The sequence below is a fragment of the Magallana gigas genome, chromosome 1 (assembly GCF_963853765.1).
Source record: "Magallana gigas chromosome 1, xbMagGiga1.1, whole genome shotgun sequence".
In the NCBI taxonomy this organism is placed as follows: domain Eukaryota; kingdom Metazoa; phylum Mollusca; class Bivalvia; order Ostreida; family Ostreidae; genus Magallana; species Magallana gigas.
The window spans coordinates 39,226,007-39,250,386 of NC_088853.1; the positions used below are offsets into that span (position 1 = coordinate 39,226,007).

The 24,380-nt window shown below is 31.6% G+C and overlaps 1 protein-coding gene across 1 annotated transcript; it reads right to left on the bottom strand.

Annotated features, from left to right (window-relative positions):
• Positions 1 to 327: 327 nt before the first annotated feature.
• LOC105337794 (uncharacterized) lies at positions 328 to 24,202 on the bottom strand. The gene is made up of 9 exons (XM_066086225.1): positions 24,151 to 24,202; positions 23,477 to 23,701; positions 10,592 to 10,852; positions 8,809 to 8,943; positions 5,267 to 5,404; positions 4,983 to 5,114; positions 3,914 to 4,051; positions 3,407 to 3,544; positions 328 to 1,345 (listed from the first exon to the last, which is right to left on the bottom strand). The coding sequence occupies exons 1-9, from the start codon at positions 24,200 to 24,202 to the stop codon at positions 1,185 to 1,187; spliced, it is 1,380 nt and encodes a 459-aa protein (XP_065942297.1). The 3' UTR covers positions 328 to 1,184.
• Between the last annotated feature and the right edge of the window lie 178 nt (positions 24,203 to 24,380).

A 24,380-nucleotide genomic window follows, 5' to 3' on the forward strand; every position in this document is an offset into this window, starting at 1 on the left:
TTTATTACTGGTTTAATATAACTCACTTTTAACTTTCAGATACATTCCCTGAGAACTATCGACAGGAATGCAGATAGTGAGGTCAAAGTTAGCTATGACGTCATATCGTATGAAGTACATACAAGTGTCTTTCTACACATCGCTGTAAAATCAATCGGGAAGCCTTAACATGCCCGCGGGGATACAAATTCTTTTAACGTACTTTTAAAAGTCAACTTTATCCGTGGTAACAAGCGTTATCTTATCATTACTAGTAACTTAGCAATGTTTTCAGCAATTATGTATCCTCAATAATAATAAAAAAAGCAATTGAGTATTGAAAATATATGTAATTTGGTTGCGTTATTTGGTTGTTTGAAATTCACTCATTTTGTAACAGTTTTACAAAACAACATTACAACACACCACAACAGTCAATTGCATAAAATAAATACATTGATAATCAAAATTTATATACAATTTCGTATAAATTTGACTAGAACGATTTAAGTAATTAACAAAATACATGTTTGTACATTTGTCATTGGTTTGCCATTTGTAACCTTTGTAACCTGTGTAAAGAAAACATAAAAAAGTATTAAAAAGCAAAAGAACAATCACAGAGAACATGAAAACAAAAATAATGCTATATTACAAAACAGTTTTATAATAAAGGCAAATCTTATCACTCATTCACTATTTAATTGGAAGTTCCATTCATACACATTTTTTTTAAGAAACTATATTTGTTTCCGGTAAATCAGTCTGATTTTAGTCATATTCATTTATATAAGCACATTTACCTAAGAAATTGCAACGGATTTAAACAAGATACATTCTCTTAATTGTTTGTTCCTTTTAAAAATATCCGTCTTTGCTCCTTGTTTGTTTAGTTGTATAAAAAGCTAGATAACGTCGATTTAAAATACAGTGTTGTGTTTAACGAGTACACAGGAGCAACACCGGCCATTTCTAGAATTAACGTATCACGGAATGAAGATCAACATTTTTTAACTGCTTATGATGTTTGTTCCAGATGTACATCAGTATAATAAGGATCCATTGACGTATGTTTCCGATTGTCATAAAACAGTTTAGGATTATTTGTTGAATAAACATTATTCAAAATGCATAATTGCCTGATCAAAATTTGTGGAACATCAGCAGGGGACGAATGACAGTATTGTTATTATTATAAATGTGATTTAATTATTTCTTGATATGTCCTTAGAAAATGCGCTACTTGGATATATTGCCATTAAAATGTTTTCTTTTCGGTGGGCCCATGAATCAGTTTTTTGGGGGAATTTCATTGCGACTTTGGAATTTCCATCTGCTTTGGACATTTGTACTGGTAGACAAACAGCTGCAAGACATTAATGTGCTATATAAAAGACAAATACTGACATATATACATTAACAACAAATGAATACTAGTATTATGCTTACAAAATGTATACGTAACTCAATTTTCATTTATTTCGAATCATTTATTCGAATTGCTATTTATAGGTTAATGTATATTCTGTATAGCATTCTCTGTTTTAAGATAGTATTATTAAAGGTGACTAATGCCAACAAAGTTGTCAGTGAAAAAAATGGATTACAATGTATTTCAATTCTGTTTGCAACAAAATAATAGAATGATTTTATTCAGTTACAATGTTAATAAAATCATAACGATTCTTGGTGATAAATATATGTGTAAATTCATATGTAAACCTTATGTTATTGATAAAAACCTGTTGATCTAAAGTTGATTCAAATATTCCTTTAAAGTAACCTATGATCAAACTTCAAAGCCTAATCAAGATATATCATTTTATTTTTTGTACGTATTTAACAAAAAACGTAAACCAAAGCATGAGATATTTCCAAAAACATTAAACAGTCACATTTGATATTACATTAGATGATATTAAGTATGCTAACTTTCCATTTATGTACCAAAACCTGTCAAGATTACTTTTATTACTTTTGACAACTTACGCTTGAGTCATAGAGTGCAAATTGCTCCAAAAAGAGATTGTATGCATGCATTTTTCATATTCTTTTAAAATCGTTAATACATAATGCATTTGCTTAACACATATTACTTTAAATCAAATCATGCTAAGATAAAATATTTACTTACATTATATCTTCCCCAAACTGACATCAGTACACTGATTGCCAATAGACCGTTGTTAAAAAGTCATCTTGCGCATTGTATTTATAATCACGGTCCTCTATTTTTTCTCTTTAATTGTATACGATATACAAAGTACAATTTACAAATGTATCTCTATTTGAAATAAGTAAGCTAAAGGGGATTCGTATATCAGCGGTAAATGACAAAATATAATCAAAGATCTACGATTGTTAATGTTTTTTACATGTAATTACTATTATAATGGAAAAAAGATTAACCCACAATACATGTACTGTGTTAATTAGGTTTTGAAATCTAACATAAGACACCAATGTATGTCGATATAAAATATCCATCTCTCTATCTATCTCGGATTACAATATGTTTAAACGGTGTGAAATTGACTTGTCCAGTGTGAGACAACATTGTGAAATGTTCAGTCTTACACTGAGGATTACCACATGTACATGTACGCCGCTGTAAAATGTAAACAAACATCGTGCATGCATGCTGTAAAGAAATAAAAAAAATGACGGAATGAGCTAAACTATAAATCATTATTTTGCTTACTTGACTACAATATATCATATTTTCATCGAAAATATTTTCGTATACTCTCTTCTTTTCTTGCACTGTTTGTAGCACGCAGAAAGAAAAACCGAAAGTAAACCTTTAAACGTCATCAGATATGTTGTCAGACATCGTTTTTCATGTCAAACATAATCATTCATTACATACTCCTACATGCATAGGATAGCGAAATTCCACCTTGGGGTCAAAATGCACGATCTAGGACAGAATCTTGTTTACTCGTTGGAATGTCAATATCCCTATCGCGTTTTAATAAATGATTATGTTAATGTATCTATCTATCCGTATGACCGGCCGTCAATCGTCCATTCATACAATGATTTATCCATTATTTCTATTCATTTACCTCTCTCTCTATCTCTCTTAACAAAATGCATACTTTCAGCGATGTTTTTCAATACTCACGTATGTTGAACATTTCTCCTTGATAATATTTGTCGCATCCAGTGAACCAGTTCCCATTCATTTGGCAGGACTGACTTATGCTACGACTATTTTGTATTTTTGTAATCAGTTTATCGAAAATGTGTTTATACTATTTCTTTTAACTCTATATCGAAATAGTAAAAACAAAATACCAATATGCCGTAACATATTTACAATAACCCTGCACCATTATTTTAATTTCATAGATATACATGTATATAGATTTTTTTATGATGAAAGCTGCTAGTTGCTCATATACTTTCATGATTGTCTACTTACGTGATTTACAAAAGTCCCCTTTATAACCAGCATCACATCCGGTTAAACAAGAGCCATTGACTTTGGAGCATTGGCTTAAATCACTGCAGTGTCCACATGTTTCGTTACATCCAATACCATACGATCCTTTGACACAGTCTTGTATGATAAAAATTGAACAGAAAAGGTATTTCAGGTCGGTTGTTTGTAAAATTCATGATGGCGTCAATATCAATTTTACTTCGAGTTTTACGTCATGATGTGCAATACAATTCCAATGTAATGATATGGTATCTGCATACTATGAATGATATACTGAAAGCACAATGTTAATAAGTAATACAGAAGTCTATGTTTGTTATAAGATTATTTTAAACATGTTTATGTTTTCATGATTCACCACATCTAGTGATTAAAGAAAACACACCTTGATATGTAGTGACTTTTTTTGCCAACAGTTGCCGTCATTATGATAATTTTTTTAGTGTGGCGCCAGTTTTGAATATACCTTGGTGTTTGACTACTCACGTGTTTTGCATAAGTCCCCTTCATAACCAGCATCACATCCAGTTAAGCAAGTTCCGTTGACATTGGAGCATTGGTTTATATCCCGACAGTGTCCACATGTACCATTACATTCAATACCATACGACCCTTTGTCACATTCTTAAACGATAAAAATTCATATTAATTATTCATGTTTGTAAAAAACAACAATGGACACAATCAACCTCTTAAATCATTTCAAGAATATCGTTGACAGTGCTACGCTATACTATGCTATGCTATGATATGCTAACGTTTAGCAAAAGCATACAATTTGATGTTGATTTTTGTTTACCTTCTGTATACGTGCGTTATTCTAAACATGAGTTGTTCATTTGGTAAATATACTGTTTTGTATGTCTGTGCATTGGCACTTACCCACTACATAGACTTGTATGTTTTGCTTGCACTTTTGTGCTTACCCATTGAAAAATGGTCCTACATGTGTTGACTGTGATCGTTACGTATTATTATTCTGTTTGATTAGTTATGAAACGGTCTATTGGTAACCACAAGTAACTGCGGTCAGTGACACCAACCAGTATAAAGCGTAACGAATCTATAGGTCACCTTCATCTATTTATCATCTTATATCTTAAAAATCAAACAATATCAGTCTTTTGAAAAAAAAAATAAACCCCTTACATTATCTAGGTTAGATGCAATGACATGATTGAACGACTACACAACTGAATACTATGGTGCATTGGGAAACACTTTAAAGTTAATCATAGTAAAGTAATTTCTCAAAAATAACTGAAGATGTTTCAGAGTAAATGATAGTAGTTTATACTTTTTCGTCAAGCCGCTTTTAATTAAAACCATCTTAACTCTATACATATAGTGATGTATCATGTTTTTGCGTTGTTTGCAACCTTGACAATAATAATGTATGCTGTGTAACATTTAACGGTTAGGTGTTACCGTTATTCAGATTTATACTTTTATTTGGTTGCATCAATTACATGTGTCATTCCAAAGACAGTCACAAAGGCAGTTAACGCACGCTTAAACAATTCACGCTTTGACAAATAATCATTATGAGCAATACCTTCGATGCAAAAGTATCCTTTCGAGCCAGGAATGCAACCATAATCACACAAACCATTGATATTATTACATCCTGCACATGTGTCGATGCATTTCTTAGAGCAGTCTTCCCCAAAAAACCCACGAGAGCAAGCTAGTTTATCAAAATACAACAGTAAACTGCATTATTCTTGAAGTTATTACTTATTAATTTTCAATATGGGTATAAAGATCAAATACATCATTATCAAATCATTCATTACATGTTGAAAATTTCATTTATTAACAATGTACATGTCTACATACCTGTTTTACACATGTTCCCATGATAACCAGCAGCACATCCAGTTAAACATGTACCATTTATATGGTGGCATTGGTTTACCTCACGACAATGTCCACATTCTTCATTGCAGGCGACACCATAAAATTCCTTGTTGCATGCTGAAATTAACAGCAATATATGAGGCTAGTTACATGCCAAGTGCATTATACATGTAGTAGTGCATTAGAGTATGTAGTACACATTGTGCCACTAAATGCATCTCTCTACGTCAATATACTTATGGGAATGTAATAACACAATCTGCTTTTTAGCGCTCATTATACATCGTTGATTTGTTTGCGTTTTATATACGATATTGCAGAAAACTGGTAGTGAACCACAATTATCTAATGACGTTTTGAATGCGTTACCAACTCTTTTCACAATTCCCAAAATTTACAGTTCACAAATCTTGATCCGACAACATTTTTTGGACACCTTATAGATTATGATAGTGGATGATGCATTACAATATTAATAGAATCACATTATTCTCATATATATTACATTCATACGTCTAGCTTACACCTTTTCCCATCCTTCTTCACTTAGGATAAACTATCGGAATTCGACAAATATGTTTTTCTTGTGAAGTAAGAAAATTAAGCGACTTCTCACAATTTAGTCTACTTGAGATTAACGATCAATATTTACAGGCAGGCTGGCTGTTCCTGAACCTCCAATTTCAGGAATGATTACATGTATAAAAACATATAGACATATACATTTTCACGGTAACACTGCTCTTCAAATTTGCTAACGATGAGTGTTAACTTAACACACGTACAGGATCGGTCATCAGAATCAGTACTAGTACCGTAAAACAAAGCTACATGTATAGGTAGTGCATCAAGTGAACTCCGTTGACGTATTCCAACCGGCAAATAAATTATTTAAAGAAGTTTGTTCCTCTGTTTTGGGTAGCCATTTTGGGTCACCTCTATTCTGAATATTATACATCATATATTGATTCTAACCATAAAATCATATTTTATAATGCCTATTAAACTATCTAAAATAAATTGTAAAGGAAAAATTACATATTTACAGAGTTTAGTATGGGACTATATTTTTTGGCGGAAGGTTTTTAAGAAGAAAACGAACATTGTTCATAACTCAGTTGTTTTAGAGTACCTTTACTTTAGCTTCCTTATTTTCAGTGCAAACAAAATTTCCAGATAGTTTGTGCATTAGGATATCTTCATTTCATTATGAAAAACACATTTTTACGATTTTTCAATACTTCTACGGTCACATATTGGCAAATATAACATATTTTATAAAAATCAAGGTAAAAATAATTCCAATTTTTTTGCTAAAGTTAGCTTATTTCATGCCATATCTCAAATTTGACATAATAGACCCATACTTTTGGTGTTTTTTTCTGAAATCTGAAGCTTTTTTCAACAAGTTATCGTAACTTGAGAAAACGTTTGAGACTTTTTATCAGTGCAAAAAGGTCAAAATATTAATTAGGTGAAGAAATTGTAACATTTTTCTTTATGATAATTTTAATTCCATTTATTTTAAATAGTTTGAATTTGCATTTGATGCCATAGTTTATACCAATAATAAAATATAGAGGGACAATCGATTTATGTGCAATCTGCACATTCAGTGCAGAAAGGTCATATTAATTACACCGTAGCGCCAAATGAAGCATATAGACCCCAACATTTTGTTCTGAATTTTGGTTAAGCTATGTGTGTTGATTTTTAAAAATTGCTTTAGAAAAAAACTTTAAAACTTTTGATCGCAGGATCCAATGTCCTTACGTAGCTTACAGGCTGTGTAGTTACAACAACCTCAATTATTTTCGTCTCCTTTTATGGTATACCTACTTGCATATTCCATCGATTTAACTCACATTAAAACCAGTTTGAACGACTCTTGCACAGTGCATAACATCACAAGCAAAAACACATCACAATATATGTCCCTGTTTTTCTTTGTTTTTAATTCAACCGGTTCAGATGTCAACTCTCTATTTGTGCTTTAAATCAATTTAATTCAGCTCTGCTAAGCTGAAGGCTCATCCATTCTGAATACTGTTGCTCTTGTTGTTTTGTATTCATACGCGCCGCTACATTCACATTATTTTTTTTTATCAATGACACTTCACATTTTATGATTTGAAACTGTTTCATTAAATGATAAAAATAAAATAATTTATTCTATTGATCACTACGTGCATTGATGAAGTATTCTGGCGGATTTATCCTTTGATGCGTCGATCAGTACTGGCACTGTACCAGTTGTCGTCTATAATTTTACGTTTTCTTTTCGTGTTTCATTATTTTTTGATATAATTGAATAAAACTTGACATATTTTAAATGGTGAACTCCAAAGTTATCAATCTGTTAGATTATATCATCATTTAGAACCCAAACATATTGTTTTTGTGCTATTTAGCACGCTCCGAATTTGTCAAGTTTTTACGATTTACTGTACCAGTTATCGTCTTCGTGATATTAACACAGTTAAATCCCTTTACATGTTGATGTTATATTCTGCAAAGTTTAAATTGAATTATGTCCCTTGCGGGGTCAGCCTATAGGTCGTAGGGGTTACTATACATAAACAACACTCATAAAATTATCCGTTGATCATCATACGTTAATACATAAAAACCTATGCTGTTCAATACATAATTGTGCAATCAGGCGTTCAACTGCACCATGATTCTCTCAGAATTTAGTGAATTTCTTTTGATTAGAAATTTTATATGTATTGATATTATATGTCAAATCAAAGAAGGGATATAATAACGTATCACAAAGAGGTAACATTCTATTTTTAACTTATTACGTCACTTTCCTCATAGCTGAAAGTGCAAAGATGTAAATCAGCGGTAAACAATGATCGTTAAAGCTTATGTTTAAAACATATTCAAGAAAGTTTTCAAGCAAACTTACTTTTCTTTATTCGAAACAGACGACTGAATTAAAAAAATCTTGGATAGTCGCATGCTATAAACCCTAACCCTCAGTTTAGCCGATAACTGGTATTAGCCGATAACTGGTATAGTACCAGTAGAAAAAATACATTCATTTCTTAAATAATGTGTTCGTTGATGAAGGCAGTTCTCTTTAAAGAGAAATCAAAATAGCCGTAAATTTGTTAAAGCCTGTTAGGAATATTTAACTTTTGCTGTAGACAAAAAGTTACCTGCCGCACATTGAAAATAATTTGTTAAATTATTTTTGAAACGCTGAAAAGTCAATATAGGAACTAATCACCAACCAAATTTTATTTTAAATGGAAATGGTTCTAAAAATAGGATTTCAATGCTTTTGATTTCATTTTTAATGATAAGGATGCACATGAATATGCTATTTTATTATGCATAATTAACAAAACAGTGCAAACGTATGCATGCTTTAGAATAAAAACAAATATCTCCAAATTTGATAAGCTCTACCAATGCTTTGCAATTATAGAAAATACGTGAAGAACCCTAATACACGCATGTACATGTACACGTAGAGTTAGTAATGTTTGTCTATTGAAATCAGTTCTTACCTAATTCACACTGATGACCTTGATACCCAGGTTTACAACACTGGCTATAGCCCGTCTCTATGTGACAGTACTGACAGTTGACATCTGGACAGGGAATGGAGCAGTTAGATCCGTAAAACCCTGTTTCCTGACATCCTGTACATTAACAATTATTTATTACACAATGTTTTTTGAAAATTATTCTTAATTGATTCTTAATGAATTAAGAAGCAAGAGGCGCTAATTTACGTGAATGTGTATATTGGTATGTATGAAAGTTCATCATGACAAATTCAAATCCATCCAGAAACATATTGCAATATTGCAACATTTATGACAAAACAGTTCGATCCTTAACACCTGTTGTTTGAAAACCTTTAAAGAAATGCTAAATGATTCAAATAAATATATCTTGCAATGATCGTCAATTTTAATTGTGTACCATGGGTTTTATTTACATGAACAGGAAGTATTGAAGTTTATATTTGAATTTGTAAGGAAACTTCAGGTGCTTTTTAAGTGACTGTGTGGTGTTCGAGAAAACAAGAGGGGTCAATGGGTTTTAGTGTGATTGATTGTGATTGTTAAATTTACCCTGTAAAATATTCATTTTTTAAATAATGTTTCCATTTATTGACAATAATAATGGATGAATAAAAATGTGCGTATTTATCAGTAGTATTTATAAGACAACGCATGTGTAGGATCAAGACCATAATTAAAGTTCGAAAGTTCAATACTATGCATTTCATTAGGTTAGGTTAAATCAATTGGAGATAATAAAAAAATAAACGGTACGGTAAATATATAAGGAATCATTCTTTGAGTATTATGAGGTGATAATTTTGGTCGGGGCGTGATCAAATCCAATAAAGCCCGAAGGACTTTAGTATAGATTTGATCACGCCTCGACCGAAATTATCACCTCATAATATTCAAAGAATGATTCCTTATTACTTATATTTATATAATTTTAAGCCATCGTACGATTAAATGTTTAAATATAAATAAGCAAACCCCGCTGGCGCCTCAATTTGGCGTCATTTGTATTGTGAGTTATATAGTACAAAATCGATACGTAGTGTTATCACAGGCAAAGACACTGGAAAATGTAAATATATGTATATAAAAGACAACGACTTAGAGAACTTGACAACATTGGGTACGGTTAACTTTACGTTTACATAATCATATATAAAAATAGAAACAATAAATACTCACTGCATGTAATTTGCATATTGTTTACTTTACTAGGTACATGTATTCAAATAACAAAAATTACTGTACGGCCACTATTTACATTCTTTTTCTATGTAACCCAAGAACAATATTTAAAATTTTAAAGGTGCATGCGATATGTTCAGTTATACTGTCTCGCAACTTTAACCCCGCTCTAACATACATGACCCTTACAGATGGAGGATTTGCAATTCACATACGTTTATGCTAAATGAAATGTTTCGAATGCAACAACCCTGTCACTACGTCATCTTTATATTGATTAAATAGCAAAAGGCTTCTTTGTGCCTAGTTTAAATAATTCACGTCGATATCAAAATTGCTAAGCATAACATCTTAACATTCATTCTTGAGGGGGGGGGGGGGCATTCCGAGAAAATATAGACACTTTAAATGATTGAACAAGATTTGATAGTTTTTTTGAAAGTGACAACACGTTGTTTACTGATTAAATCCACAGGGTCTACACACTAGTTTATTGTTTTATGTTTTGACAATAAAGGTAACCATGTGAACATATAAGAGAAATATTTCAAAGGTTAATGAAATTATAAAGAGCACCAACCATACACCTCTACTTCACAAAGGACAATCCAGACATAACCATAATAATCGTCAGGGTAGACAACTCCCGGTAGTCTTTCGTTGTAGTAGATGACATATTGGCCATGAATAAAGCAGTTTGTTGTGAAGACAGGAGGTATTGTGTTTATTGAGAAGTTGTCGTCCTTGAAACACAACGTTCCCTGTGATTTATCCGTGGTATTGGAGACATACACGGAGAATCCAAGTACATCCTGTGCCATGTACGCCCGAAACCTGGAATCTGTACAAGACGTTATCGATCCAGTGAAAAACAAGTTTATATGATTCTTTTTTTTACAATATCAACTAAAACATTGCTAAATATCAACGGCACTATAAGTGCAACATATTACACATTCTCCATGCACCTATCAATTAAAATAGCTAATTGTTTAACGCACAATTACATGGAATATATATGCAAGTTTCATATATTTGTCGTTTGAAAAAACAACAACACCATCATTTATTATTATATCAAATTCAATGTCTGAATTAACGTCTGAAAAAAAAAATTTAGTTGCGTATTATTAAACCATTTCTATATATAAACAAAATTATGATACCGTATTTTGAACATTTTAACTGGTATTTTTCTATCAGCACTAGTCGTATACCATTGTGAATTAAAAATACTGGTCATAGATTTAATATCAAGAGTACATATGTAATATAAAATGTTCAGCACCTTTTGTATATGATTGTCGTTAGAAATAATTGTCAGGGAAAAAATATAATATTTGAATAATTAGTACTGCCTTGTTTAAAACTATATATGTTTATATGTCAAAGCGATACGATCGTGCTAATTAATTGGAATACAGTCAGTGTCATGTATTGCATGAGAGAGTGTATTGCAGAAGGGCGGCCTGAACCCTCTCTTTTAAACTAGCAAGTTTAATCCAAACAGTAAGGAACCTAACACCTTCTTGTTTCACAAAATATCACTTGAACAGCTATACAAACCTAAAGGTAGGATACATAAGTGAAGATTATATTATTGATAACCGTGGTGGGTAGATAACATGAAACATTTCTCAAGTTAATCTAAAATCTAATTTAAAATTCCAAATCCTTTTAATATCTGACACTGGAAAAAATTCATATGATTTAGAGGCGCTATACATACGAATGTTTCTTTATCGTGCTAGATCCTACTTTAACACAAGATCTAATATTGGAAAGCATTCGTTTGTTTTAATAAACACCAGAATATTGGCGCTATAGAGACCATTTTTAGGAATAACATATACCTAAAAGTCGCTCATAATTCGGAAAAAAATGATATTTACAGAAGGTACAACTCAAATCTGACCAAGTGTCGCTCTAAAATACGCCAAGAGGTATATCGTGATTGTAAGAATCATATCTTTACATACAGTGATTTTATCTGGTCGCCATGTTAGTCATGAATAGATGTTATAGATTGTTTGTGTTAATCTACATTTAGTGGATAAAGGTATACTTAAAGTACTATCTGGTAAAAAGGTTAACACAAGGACCATCGTTTGATTTCTATGTTGTCTACCTGCTATGATTCGATAGATTGCAGTGTTAGATGAGAGACAAGTCTGCTTTGTTATAATTCTGCGCAAAATGTTGTCGTATTAGTTTGATAGCATTGAACCATTTTCTCACCACAGGTCGTGCTACACAAGCTTCGCTTACATCTCTGTCAACACTAGAAAAATAGTCTGTCACATGATCAAAACAAGCATGGCGAGCACATGGCATTGCTGATTTGCTTCTTCTGTACAATCAGCTTGAAAGGAAGTAATCGACGGGCGATGAATTTAAGGACACGTTAAAAAACATCACAGGAGATGACATTGCTGCTGGTTTATGTAAAATCATCGATGAATCGGTAGCGTACAGAAACTGATTTTTAAAACATCTGTATAACTTAATCATGTGATCATATTTCAATGTTTACCCCAGCAAAATAGTTATCCCAGTAACGTTGAAATCAAAATGAATAACGGCTTTAAAGATTTAAATTTAATTATTCATAATCACATATATAAACAAAAGGAACAATTACATAGATTTTAATAACATGTTGCCCATCGTTTAAGTTTGTACAATAATCTTTTACATCGGGCGTTGACATAGGTGTAAGCGATGCTTGTGTAGCACGACCTCTAGTAAGATCATGAGCATTGAACATTTTCATTATTACACAATCTTTTTTTTCTCGAAAACTCTATACCGTTACTTGTTTACCTTAGGTCAGGCGTTGAAGTATTGGCATGAGTGTAAGATTGATAAATTAGTTAATTGGGATTCAGTACCTTAAGGTCGGATTTGCGGCTTGCAGTTTTAAGGTATTCAATCTTCATTGTGGCCCCAGCCTACCCCCAGGGGTCATGCTTTTCACAATTTGAATCAACAACAAACACTACTTGAGGATGCTTCCATACAAATTTCAACTTTCCTGGCTGATTGGATTTTTAGAAGGTTTTCTAAAGACTCTTCTCTATATATTCCTATATAAAAATCCGAACCCCTCCCCCCCCCCCCCTATTTAGGCCCAATCCTACAGTGTACCCCCGGGGGCATGATTTTCACACCTTTTAATATACACAACCTAAGGATGCTTCCACTCATTTTTCAGCTTTCCTGGCTGATCTGTGTCTGAGAAGAAGATATTTAAAGACTGTTCTCTATAATATCCCTATGTAAAATTTCAACCCCTCATTGTTGTTCCACCCTACTTCCGATGGTGATAATTTTTCCAAATTTAAATCTACACTACCTGAAGATGCTTACACATAAGCTTCAGTTTTCCTGGTTGATTGATTTTGAGAAGATCTTTAAAAGATTAACTCTTTATACACTACTGTAATGAAAAAAAAAACCCTGAGACTATCAAAAAACCCCGAGGAAACCCTCATTGGCACTGAAAAAACCCTGAGAGACATTGAAGTCGGCACTGAGGGTACTAAGGAAACCCTGAGGTCGGCACTAAAGGTACTGAGGAAACCTTGAGGGACCCTTAGGTCGGCACAGAGTGAAGGTACTGAGGAAACCTTGAGAGACCCTGATGTTTGCGCTAAGGGTACCGAGGAAGCCATGAGAGACTCTGATACCGCCACTGAGATACTGAGAGACCCTGAGGTCTTTTTAGTAGAAAAACGATATAAATTCTTCGATTAAAATATAAAATTTTAAAAGCTTCTATAATGAATTTTTATAATGGTTATTTATATTTTTATTTTGTCGAAATTTCTGTTTAAACAACTCTGAGATTAAGTATGAAAAAGAAATCATGTTCGGATATGAGCTTTATAATATTGCTTCATTTTTTTGTTAAAACTACAACAAAGATTTTTTTCTTTTACAATAACCATGCATACAAAATAATATCTAATTTAAATAATGACATTTATATCAATTTGACATCTGATTAAAATAGAACTTCCACTGTACTGTTTTTATTTAACGATGCATATTACCTTCTACTAACACTTCTGTTGTGTATATCAATTGTCCATTCTATTGTTTGCCCATGATCAGAAAAAAAAAAACCCGCTTGAATTAACAAAGAGTATACAAGATATACGAGGATTGTTTGAAAATTATTGAAACAACTCGAATATTTCCCTAACTTAGTGACGCATTTTGGTGAAAATTGGCATAAACATTAATATATCCCAACAAGTAATTAAACAAAGTAATATTTCAAAAATGTTAACTATTTTGTCAGTAGTTTGGATACCCTGCGCAGGCATGAAATCGGAGATTGAAAAACTTAAACATCTGCTTTCTAAGTGTCCGTAGACTTACAGTTAATGATAAAAGAAATAAAATCAAATTTGTTTATTTTGCTATTTTTGGCGATTAATTTTTGATCAAGTTTCACTAATGTTCGAGATGAAATACGGATATGGTATTTTTTTTTAACCAGGCAATAGAAATCTACAACGACTTTACATTAAAATTTGACGTGAAGCTGGCACAACAAATATACATCAAATTGGTTAAAATTTCTTAAGAAGACCTTTTAATGCCTCGCAATTTCTTAAAAAAAAACTATACGATGACAAAGGATAAAGAGCTTCAGTTTATCATATTTTTACACTGACTGTTTAACTAGAATTAAGCAAAGGGACTAAATATCAAATACTTTTTACACACTAACTGTTTCCATAAAAAGTCAGGAATGAGAGAAAATGTAAATGGTTACACTTGGAATTGAGAAATAAAAATTATCACTATTTCCGTTCGTTTGTAAGGTGTTCAAAACATAGGAGCACTGAGATGCGTAAAATGACGTTGCAAAATTGTTGTGGTTGCGCCGAGTCACAGAACGAAGGCACGTCGATCCGCTTACAAGGAATGATCAAATCATGCCATGGACAAGAAACTTTTCACAGTAATAAACTCTATCCTTTTTTACGTGTTGGTAAAATTTCAAGGGTTTTTTTTATCTTAAAAAATAAGAGAAAATGTCTCAATAGTTTCCGAACAACCTTTGTAAACCCGCCATTTTGCTGAAAGTAGTGAACAGGTGCCCGAGGTAATATTGGAAAATTAAAGTTGTGAAATTGTCGCGAATTGATTCAACTGAAATGTCAGTTGTGTATATCAATATGTAAAAAGAATAATTGTAAAAGAAAAACTATAAAGTAGCAAACAATATCTAAGTGTTATCACACAGATTGTTACATGTAGTGCAACAGGTGCCTGAGACAATGTTTTTTTGGTTTTTTTTTTAATAGATTTATTCATTATATCAGTTTTATATCAAATATAACAAACAGAGATAACATCAACAAAATATAGAATATACATATGCTCTAAATTGATTTTACAAAATTTTGGAAAATTATATAGTCTACGAATGAATTGTGACTTTTTAAAACAGAAGCATAGAATACAGTGGATACCTTCACATGGTTCAAAATATTGTAATTTGTTTCTTCTAAGGAATGTACCCGACAATACATCTTATATTTATAAATTCTGTATGCTATAAATGAAATGAGGGTATTCAGTGATACAATTTTTCTATTTTGTTCATGAAAAAAACCTAAAAGTACATGTTTCCACTTAATATCAAGTTTAGTGTAAACATTTAAAGCATTCCATATTTCAAGTACATTATCACATTCAAAAATAAGATGCTTTGTATTTTCATTCTCCTGGCATATTTTACATTGACTGTGGATTTCTTTATTCCATTTACTTAAATAAACATTGTTACAAAGAATATTATTTAATACTTTGTAATTGAATTCTGCTAGACGTTTATCAGAAATATCTGATAATTTACATTTAGATATATTTCCAATCAACAGAATCAATATCATATTCCTTTTGTAAAACAGTCTGATAACAAGGTTTAGTAAACTTCTTATTTACTAAATTCTCATAGAAAAAACTACATATTTGCCCTAATACATTCTCATAACCTGAATGAAAATTAAAATAATTATTATTTTGTATATTAGTAAACTTACAATTTGAAAAATCAAATATCCTACATAAAGGCTTGAAGACAGAGGAAAGAATCTTGAATTCACATATCCAGTTTGATTTATTATTTATACAGTCTTTGAAGTCTAAAAGCGACTTGAAATTTCCTTCATCATTTAACAAGTCGTTTACATATAGAATTCCACATGTAATCCAATTTTTAAAAAATAAGGAGTTTCCCTTATACAAAAAATTGCAGTTTTTCCATATCGGTTGTTGTACAATTTTAATTGATGAAATATTTTCTGAGTTTTTAGGCTTACATTCATTGAATGAACATAACACTTGTTGATAAAACATTGGTAATTTTCCTAATTTTTGCATATTTTCTATCTTTTTTTCTGAAAATTGTAATGCGTAATTTACATCTATGTTTATTTGTTTACAGTAAGAATCAAAAATTTTGTACAGAATGTTTTTGTTTTTTAAGAGTCGAGGAACCCATGAGGCTTTTAATGCCTTTATTTTACATTCAATATCAACAACTGCCAGCCCACCTTTTAAAACATTACCTATTAAAGTATTACGTTTAATTCTTTCGGTTTTATCCCAAATAAAGTTATAGATTAAGCGTTGAATTTTTTTTTTAAAGTCATTTTCGGGAGAATTAAGTATTGAAGCAACGTAAGTGAGTTTGGATAAAGCAAGTGTGTTAATAATGCATGATTTACCATATAAAGTTAATTTTCTTCTTTTCCAAGACTCAAACAGCTTTTCCACATCATGATAAACTATCATCCAGTTCTTATTATAACATTCTACTTTATCGTGCCCAATGAAGATTCCCAAACATCTTACTGCTTTGTTTGTAGTTTTGATACCATAGAGCTCGTCATAAAGATTTTTTTGAGTACCTAATAGAATACATTCTGTTTTGTTTATGTTTATTTTAGATCCAGCGTGTTTACAAAATTCGTTAAGCACGTCTAAAGCATATTTCATTGACATTTCATCTCTTAGGGCTATACTTAGATCATCTGCATGTTGAATGTTTTTTATTTCATTGTTGTTTATTGTTATTCTTTTTATGTTCTGATTACTGTTTATCTTAATAGCTAGAATTTCAGCTACAAAAAGATATAGCAAGGCAGAAAGCGGACAACCCTGTCTTATTCCACGAGTCATTGTGCATGTTTTTGACAACCAGCCGTTATTTTTCATCTTAAATATTGGATTGGTATAAAGTATGTTGGCCCATTTTATGAAGTTATTGCTAATGTTAAATTTTTCTAGAACCGTAAACAAGAAATTCCACTCCACGGAATCGAATGCTTTTTCAAAGTCCAAGAAGAGTAATATGCCATCAAGATTTTCTGTTTCACAGTATTAAAAAACATCTAGAATTAATCGAGCGTTTTCTCCGATATACCGCCCTTTAATGTATGCAGTTTGTTGTTCGCTAATTAGTTTAGTTAATATTGTTTGTAATCTTTTCGCAAAAATGAAACAATGATTTTATAGTCTGTATTTGTTAAACTAATTGGTCGGTAATTTTTTAAGCTATTTTTTTCCCCTTTTTTATAAATTAAAGATATCACAGAAAGTCTTTGAGAGTATGCCATTTCACCTCTTTAAAATATTTCATTAAGAGCTTTGTAGAAAAAAGGACCGATTATGTCCCAAAAAAACTAAAACTCACAAGGAAAGCCATCTAAACCAGGCGATTTTTCTTTTTTCATGTTATTTACTGCCTCTCTACATTCTTCATATGAGGGAAAATTATCTAAATAATTTCTATCATCGTTATTTAGCGTAGGATTTTCGCTTATTTCCGACAGATATGTATTAATATTTTCAATTGGAATATTTTTACTTGTATAAAGATTTTGATAGAACATAAGCATTTCCCCCAATATTGCATTCGTTTTGTTTATTTTTAATCCCTTCTCTGATTTTATTTCTTTAATTACATTTGACGCCTGATTATGTTTTTCTAGGCCCAAAAAATATTTAGAATTGTTCTCCCCTTCTTCTATCCATTTGATTTTAGATCTTATTTGAGCCCCTTTGGCTTTTTTATCGTACAAGGAATCTAATTCCGCTTCTAATGTTTTTAGTTTTTTGTAATTGAAACTGTCAGCGTGTTTATTTTCTAATTCACCTATTTCATGTTCTATTGTCTTTATTTTCTGTTTAAATGATTTTTGCTCAGTTTTTGCAAATTTAATGGAAAATTCTCTTACATTTCTTTTAATCAATTCCCACGTAGTAAGTGGGCTTAAGGATGGATCTATGTTATGAACGATATCGCTAATTCCCTTTTTGTAGTTACCATTTTCGAGATAAGAAACATTTAGCTTCCAATATCCGGGTCCCTTTTTTGTTTTATCTCTATCATAAAAGAGTTTTAGAAATCTGTGATCAGTCATTCGAATCCCATTTGAATGAGTACCCGGGATTTTCCCAACCTTGAAATCTGTTGGAATATAATAGAATGAGTTATTAATAAATATGTAGTCAATTCGACTTTTAGGGTCATTTTTTGCATCACACCAGGTATTTCCTGTCTTTTCCGGATTAAGTTTTGTCCACATATCATCTAAATTAAAGTATTCTTTCAAATTTTGTAAATGGCGTAAACTTTTATCAGCACTGTTAGACATATTACAGTTGAAATCACCGCATAATATAATATTTTCATTTATACAGTTTTTTGATATAAACACTTTTAGCTTTTTAAAGAATTCACATCTTTTATTTGCATCATTCGGAGCATAAATATTTACCAATGTAAAAATTTTACTGTCGATTTCAATATTGATTAAAATTCTTCTACCATCTATAGATTTTCTAACATTCATTATATTTGTTTTAATTTTATCGTTGAATAATACGGACACACCTTTACTAAAAGCTGAGTCGCTAAAAGCATGAAAAGAATCGCCTGAGACAATGTTTGAACTATTTCACAATTTTATAATAATATGTAGTTATTTTCGTTTACTTGGATTCAATAACATCTATTAAGATACATGCACATATTTAATGAAGTTTATTAGCTAAAATGTGTTTCATAAATAAGGATTATGCAGCTAAGCGATAGGGTTACTTTATATTGAATAGTTTTCGTGTAAATTAATACCTCTATTTTGAAAATTGAAATTTGATATCAGTTTCAAAGTTCTTAGAATTGATAAATTTTAACTAACTTAAAAAAAACCCACAAAAAACATAACACCTATACTTATACATTTGTCCGGTATTTCGATGATTTTTAAATAACCGTTCCTTGGTTTGACACGAAATCAAAGTCAAGAACTGTCTGCCTCGTCTATATCACAGCACAGAAAACAAAACTGAATCTTACAGATAATTGTAACTACCTAGTGCAGGATTGTACATGTGTCAATTTCAGTCTAAGAAAAATGTTTGTGTAGTGTAATGTCAAAGAAAATCTATGGTAGTTAGTTTTAAACTGCTTCCATTCTACCCACTAGGTTTTCGACTTGTTTTTGCAATCTTAATTACTAAAAAAAGCCAAAAGGGAGTATTATTTGTTTTCTATTATTCCTTAATATGCAAGCTTAAACATAAAAGAAATGAAAATGTGTAATAAATTGATAAATAGACCCAAATGCGCAGTCCCCCCCCCCCCTCCCCTCCCCCCCACACACACATATATTGCAATAGATGTAATTTTCAGGATTTTGAAAAGTTGTATTATTCTCCATATTGTCGAGGTTTTTTTTTTATAAGTTTGTCCCTCCCCCCTTTCAAAAACTATGTTACGTGAACCCTAGTTCCTATTGAATAAGATAAACAGCTTTTCTCGTCTACACATCCAGCACCAATAACAAACATTTTTTTTTAAGATCCATGCAAGTAGAGATTTAGAGAGCTTATTTTTTTTCAAAATGTTGAACTTTCGGAATTGAGGAATATTTTCCAACCGATTGAATTTTGATATTTCTTGTTACCGGAAATGCCTAGACAGGGTAAGGGATATTCCGAGGTCTGTCTGTCTTGTATAATTTTAATGAAATGACCAGTTAAAGAATTCAATTGTAACCTAGCACGGGAATCATGGATATCCATTTTAGAATGTTTATGATGCGCAATAAAGACTGACAAGTTGAATCAAAATTGATGTATATACATGTACATGCATACGAACTCCTCGAATTAAATGTGTATGTCATTAAACGAAAACAAACCTGAAGTGCAATGGTTTTGCTTTTGTTTCTTATAGTGCCATCAATACAAATAAGTGACAATAATACAATGTAACATCAAATTAGGGGGGAAAATACACCCTCTGTAAGATAACTTCATTTCAAGTCAAATTCGCCCCCCCCCCCCCCCCCCCAAATCGACCAAATATTGGCGGCCCAAATGCGAAGTACCTTCCAATGCTCTCTCTCTCTCTCTCTCTCTCTCTCTCTCAATTATACAAACAATTACTCTCCACTCCGTACACATTAAAAAGGGGAAACTCGCTTATTAATAATTCTAATTTAATGTTAACCTACATATGACAGTGGGAAAACGTAACAGATTATCCAGAAGACTTGTATCTTGACTCTTAACCTCTAACTATCGAATTCTAACTCTCTACTCTTTTTAACTAACTTAGAATCATTTATTTAACATATAATAATATTTAACTGGCGTGACAATCTAAATAATTGACATGAATAAATCATCCAATCAGAGAATATTTCTTTATCCCTAAATTGACCATCTCCCAGGTAAACGCCCATTTATTCACGCGTGTTAATCTGCTAATTGTTATGTAATTGCATTAATTCTATAAGTGTCAAACACACATTTGTTAGCTGAAACCATTGTCCGTCAATCCTGCCTTTCTAATAAGTATATTTACTAAAGCTACACTTCATTACTTTGATGTCCTATTTCTTTGTTACAGTTAAGACGTTTGATAAACATTAATTTACATTCTATCACATCACAGTCAGAAGGAATTTCACGATAATTAAGAAGAGTAAATAACTTTAATTTACCAATAAGCTAAAACTTTAGAAAATGTTCGCAACAGATGTAAAATAAACATTTTACATGGCGATAATGACCTTTCTAATAAGTATATTTCCTAAAGCTACACTTCATTACTTTGATGTTCTATTTCTTTGTTACAGTTAAGACGTTTGATAAACATAAATTTACATTCTATCAAATCACAGTGTGTACACTGTACAAGTACAGAACACATTCTTTGGTTTGTCAGAAATCAAGAAAAACCTCAGAATAAGCAGACAAGGCTCAGACTATACACGCGACGGAGTGACAGCTGCAAACGGCGGGGAATTACACCGTATAACAAAGGAGTTTGGGTTTTTTATGTTTATATAAAAATTGATTTTTGAGAGAGAGACAGAGAGAGAGAGAGAGAGAGAGAGAGTATACATGGAGTTATATAACCTTACAGCATTTTACTGTCTAAGCATTATAATAGTTTACCGATATATTTGTTTTCTTTTCCATACTTTACAAGAATATGCGATATGATATATCAAAATAGATCTACACTGTCTTGTTTTAAATTAGAAATACCGGTAATTGAATCTATGAAAGTTCATTAGTCAAATATGTTCTGTTAGGGCGACTAACATGATTAATTAAATGAATAAAAATGAACATGATTATTCATTTAAAAAAACATTACAATTTACGGCCGACTATTATTATATTTTAGAAGAATACCTTAAATGATAACGGTCCTTTTAGTTCTTTTTAATAATGAATTTAGTAAAACATGAAGCCTCTCGTTTTTCACATGTTAAACCAGTATACTATGTACATGTAATAAGTACAGACACGGTTAGCTTTTTAAAAAGCTAAGAAAGTCTACCAGCGGGATTTTAATTTTAGGACTAAAGTGAAGTTTCCAGAACAACAAAAATGTGTGGTTGCACATTTAGTTTGCACTCTTGTTGTTGTTGCTGGCCCCGAGGTGGAACTTCACTATCTCACACGAGTATACAATGAATGATTATTTTTCTCGCATTATTTGACATTCAAAAACCATGTCTGACAATTTTCTGTCATGACGTTCAAAAGATTACTTTCGGTTTATCCCTCCGCATGCTTCAAATAGTGCAAGTCAAAATAAGAGCACCCGACAGTTTTATTATTTAAAATATAATAAATTGTAATTAACTTAGCAAAACAATCATTTTGCATTTTCATACAACAGAAAACGTTTGTTTACGTTTTAAAGCGGCGTAGTAATACACAGTGTACAGATGGACAGACATACAGAAGACAGACCAAAAGTGATAAGAAAAGCATACTTGAACTTTCAGTTCAGGTGAAATAATATACCTCAAAAGACTCCTGGCATATCATCTCATTTTAAAACAAATAATCATATCTATAAAGTGAATTTAGCAAACTCTTAATTTCATCATTTAACTTTTCTTTCATTGTAATTATAATTTAAAAATTATTCATGGCTTTGGTCTTTTGTTTCATTTAACATTCATGTTTGTTACATCCATTGAAACAGTTTAATTTTGTCCAGTTTCGATTACATTAAAATCAACATTTTCTTGGTATTGCATCTTCGAAACTAAGAGGGAAAATCATATAATATGGTGGCATATCTCTGCCCCTTGTGTGCAAGTTATTTTTCTATCAAATATGTCGACATGCAAGATAAACATGTTGACATGCAACATAATTATGTCAACATGCAACATAATTATGTTGACATGCAAGAAAATTGCAATCAGATAAGAATGAAACAAAATCTCAAAAATTCTCAAATATCGCCCACTTCTGACATCAAAGATGCTTGATACTACCTTTTTATGTCGACATGCAACTTATTTATGTCAACATGCAACTTACTTATGTTGACATGCGAGATGAATATGTTGACATGCAACTTAGTTATGTTTACATGCGAGATACATATGTTGACATACATATATCAACATAACTAAGTTGCATGTCGACATAAATATGTTGTATGTCAACATATTTTTCTTGCCTGTTAACATAACTAAGTTGCATGTCGACATAAATAAGTTGCATGTCAACATAAATAAGTTGCATGTTAACATAAATAAGTTGCATGTTGACATTAATAGGTAGCGTATCTAGCATCTTGAATGTCACATGTTGGCGATATTTGGGATTTTTTATAACTCTTATTTGATTGCAGTTTTCTTGCATGTCAACATAGTTATGTTGCATGTTGACATAACTATCTTGCATGTGAACATATTTATCTTGCATGTCTACATAATTAATCGCAAAATAACTTGCACACACGGGACAGAGATATGCCACCATAATATAAAGATTTATTATTCTGAGAAAACAAAATTGTTAACATGTAAATAAAAGGCGTATAATTATGCATGATTGCAGTTAATACCACAGAGGCTATCATTTCCAAAATACACAATGACAGTGACTATACCAACGTTGTCCGTCGCGAAGTATATAGTGATGTGATGGATACTGCGGATGCTGGTCAGGTTCACCCACCACATGGCGGTTGATGAGGGCCCTGATACAGCACATTGACCACCATTCCACCTCAGGTCAGATTTACGTCCGTCCACAGCGTTACTGGCGTCATATCTGCCGTCACCTGGTACCCTTGTATACTGCTGGTATGCTGGTTTGTTGACGGCAATGTTATCTGTAAACAAGCATACACCCAACACATAAATTACACATATCATATTAGATATGGTATAAATAACTTTTAGATTTTGATAATAATTATCGATCAGAGGCAAATAAACTGTTTCATTTATGTATTGGTCTTTTTTTATTATATAAAATGCAATTCATTTAAAGAGATATACAGAAAAGCATACACAGCCTTAATACCCTATAAAATTAGTTGCACATAAATTACATGTGACAATTATATTGTTTTAACAGTATACATTTATCCATATTGAATATTATACATGCAAATACATGAACATGTAAAAAGGTTATAAAACATAGTATTGATAGGCAGTTTAGGTAGATATCCGTCTTTATAAGAATGCTTTACATTAATGAAAATATTATAATTTATGAAAACTATTACTGAATGCTCTCGCAAAGTTAGATGACATCATGTGTATGTAATCTTACCATAAGCATTTGAAATCGCCAAAAGTCCCATGTAAAATATCACAAAGAACATAGTTATAAGCAAATGCCTAAAATGATGTAAAATTTAACTACTACGTAGAATAACTGACCGGGATTCCTATTTCATGAACATTTTCATACAGGAAATAATCACAGGATACAAATGTTTAGTACAATATCTATGGAGCAGAGAGAGAGAGAGAGAGAGAGAGAGAGAGAGAGAGAGAGAG

What these genes read in the sequence shown, in the direction of transcription:
- LOC105337794 (XM_066086225.1), bottom strand. Translation starts at nt 24,202, where the DNA reads ATGTTCTTTGTGATATTTTACATGGGACTTTTGGCGATTTCAAATGCT. An exon ending in AGGTCATCAGTGTGAATTAG is followed by an intron (nt 5,405 to 8,808) that starts GTAAGAACTGAT and finishes TGTTAATTTCAG; the next exon opens with CATGCAACAAGGAATTTTAT. An exon ending in AGGGGACTTTTGTAAATCAC is followed by an intron (nt 1,346 to 3,406) that starts GTAAGTAGACAA and finishes AATGTCTTGCAG; the next exon opens with CTGTTTGTCTACCAGTACAA.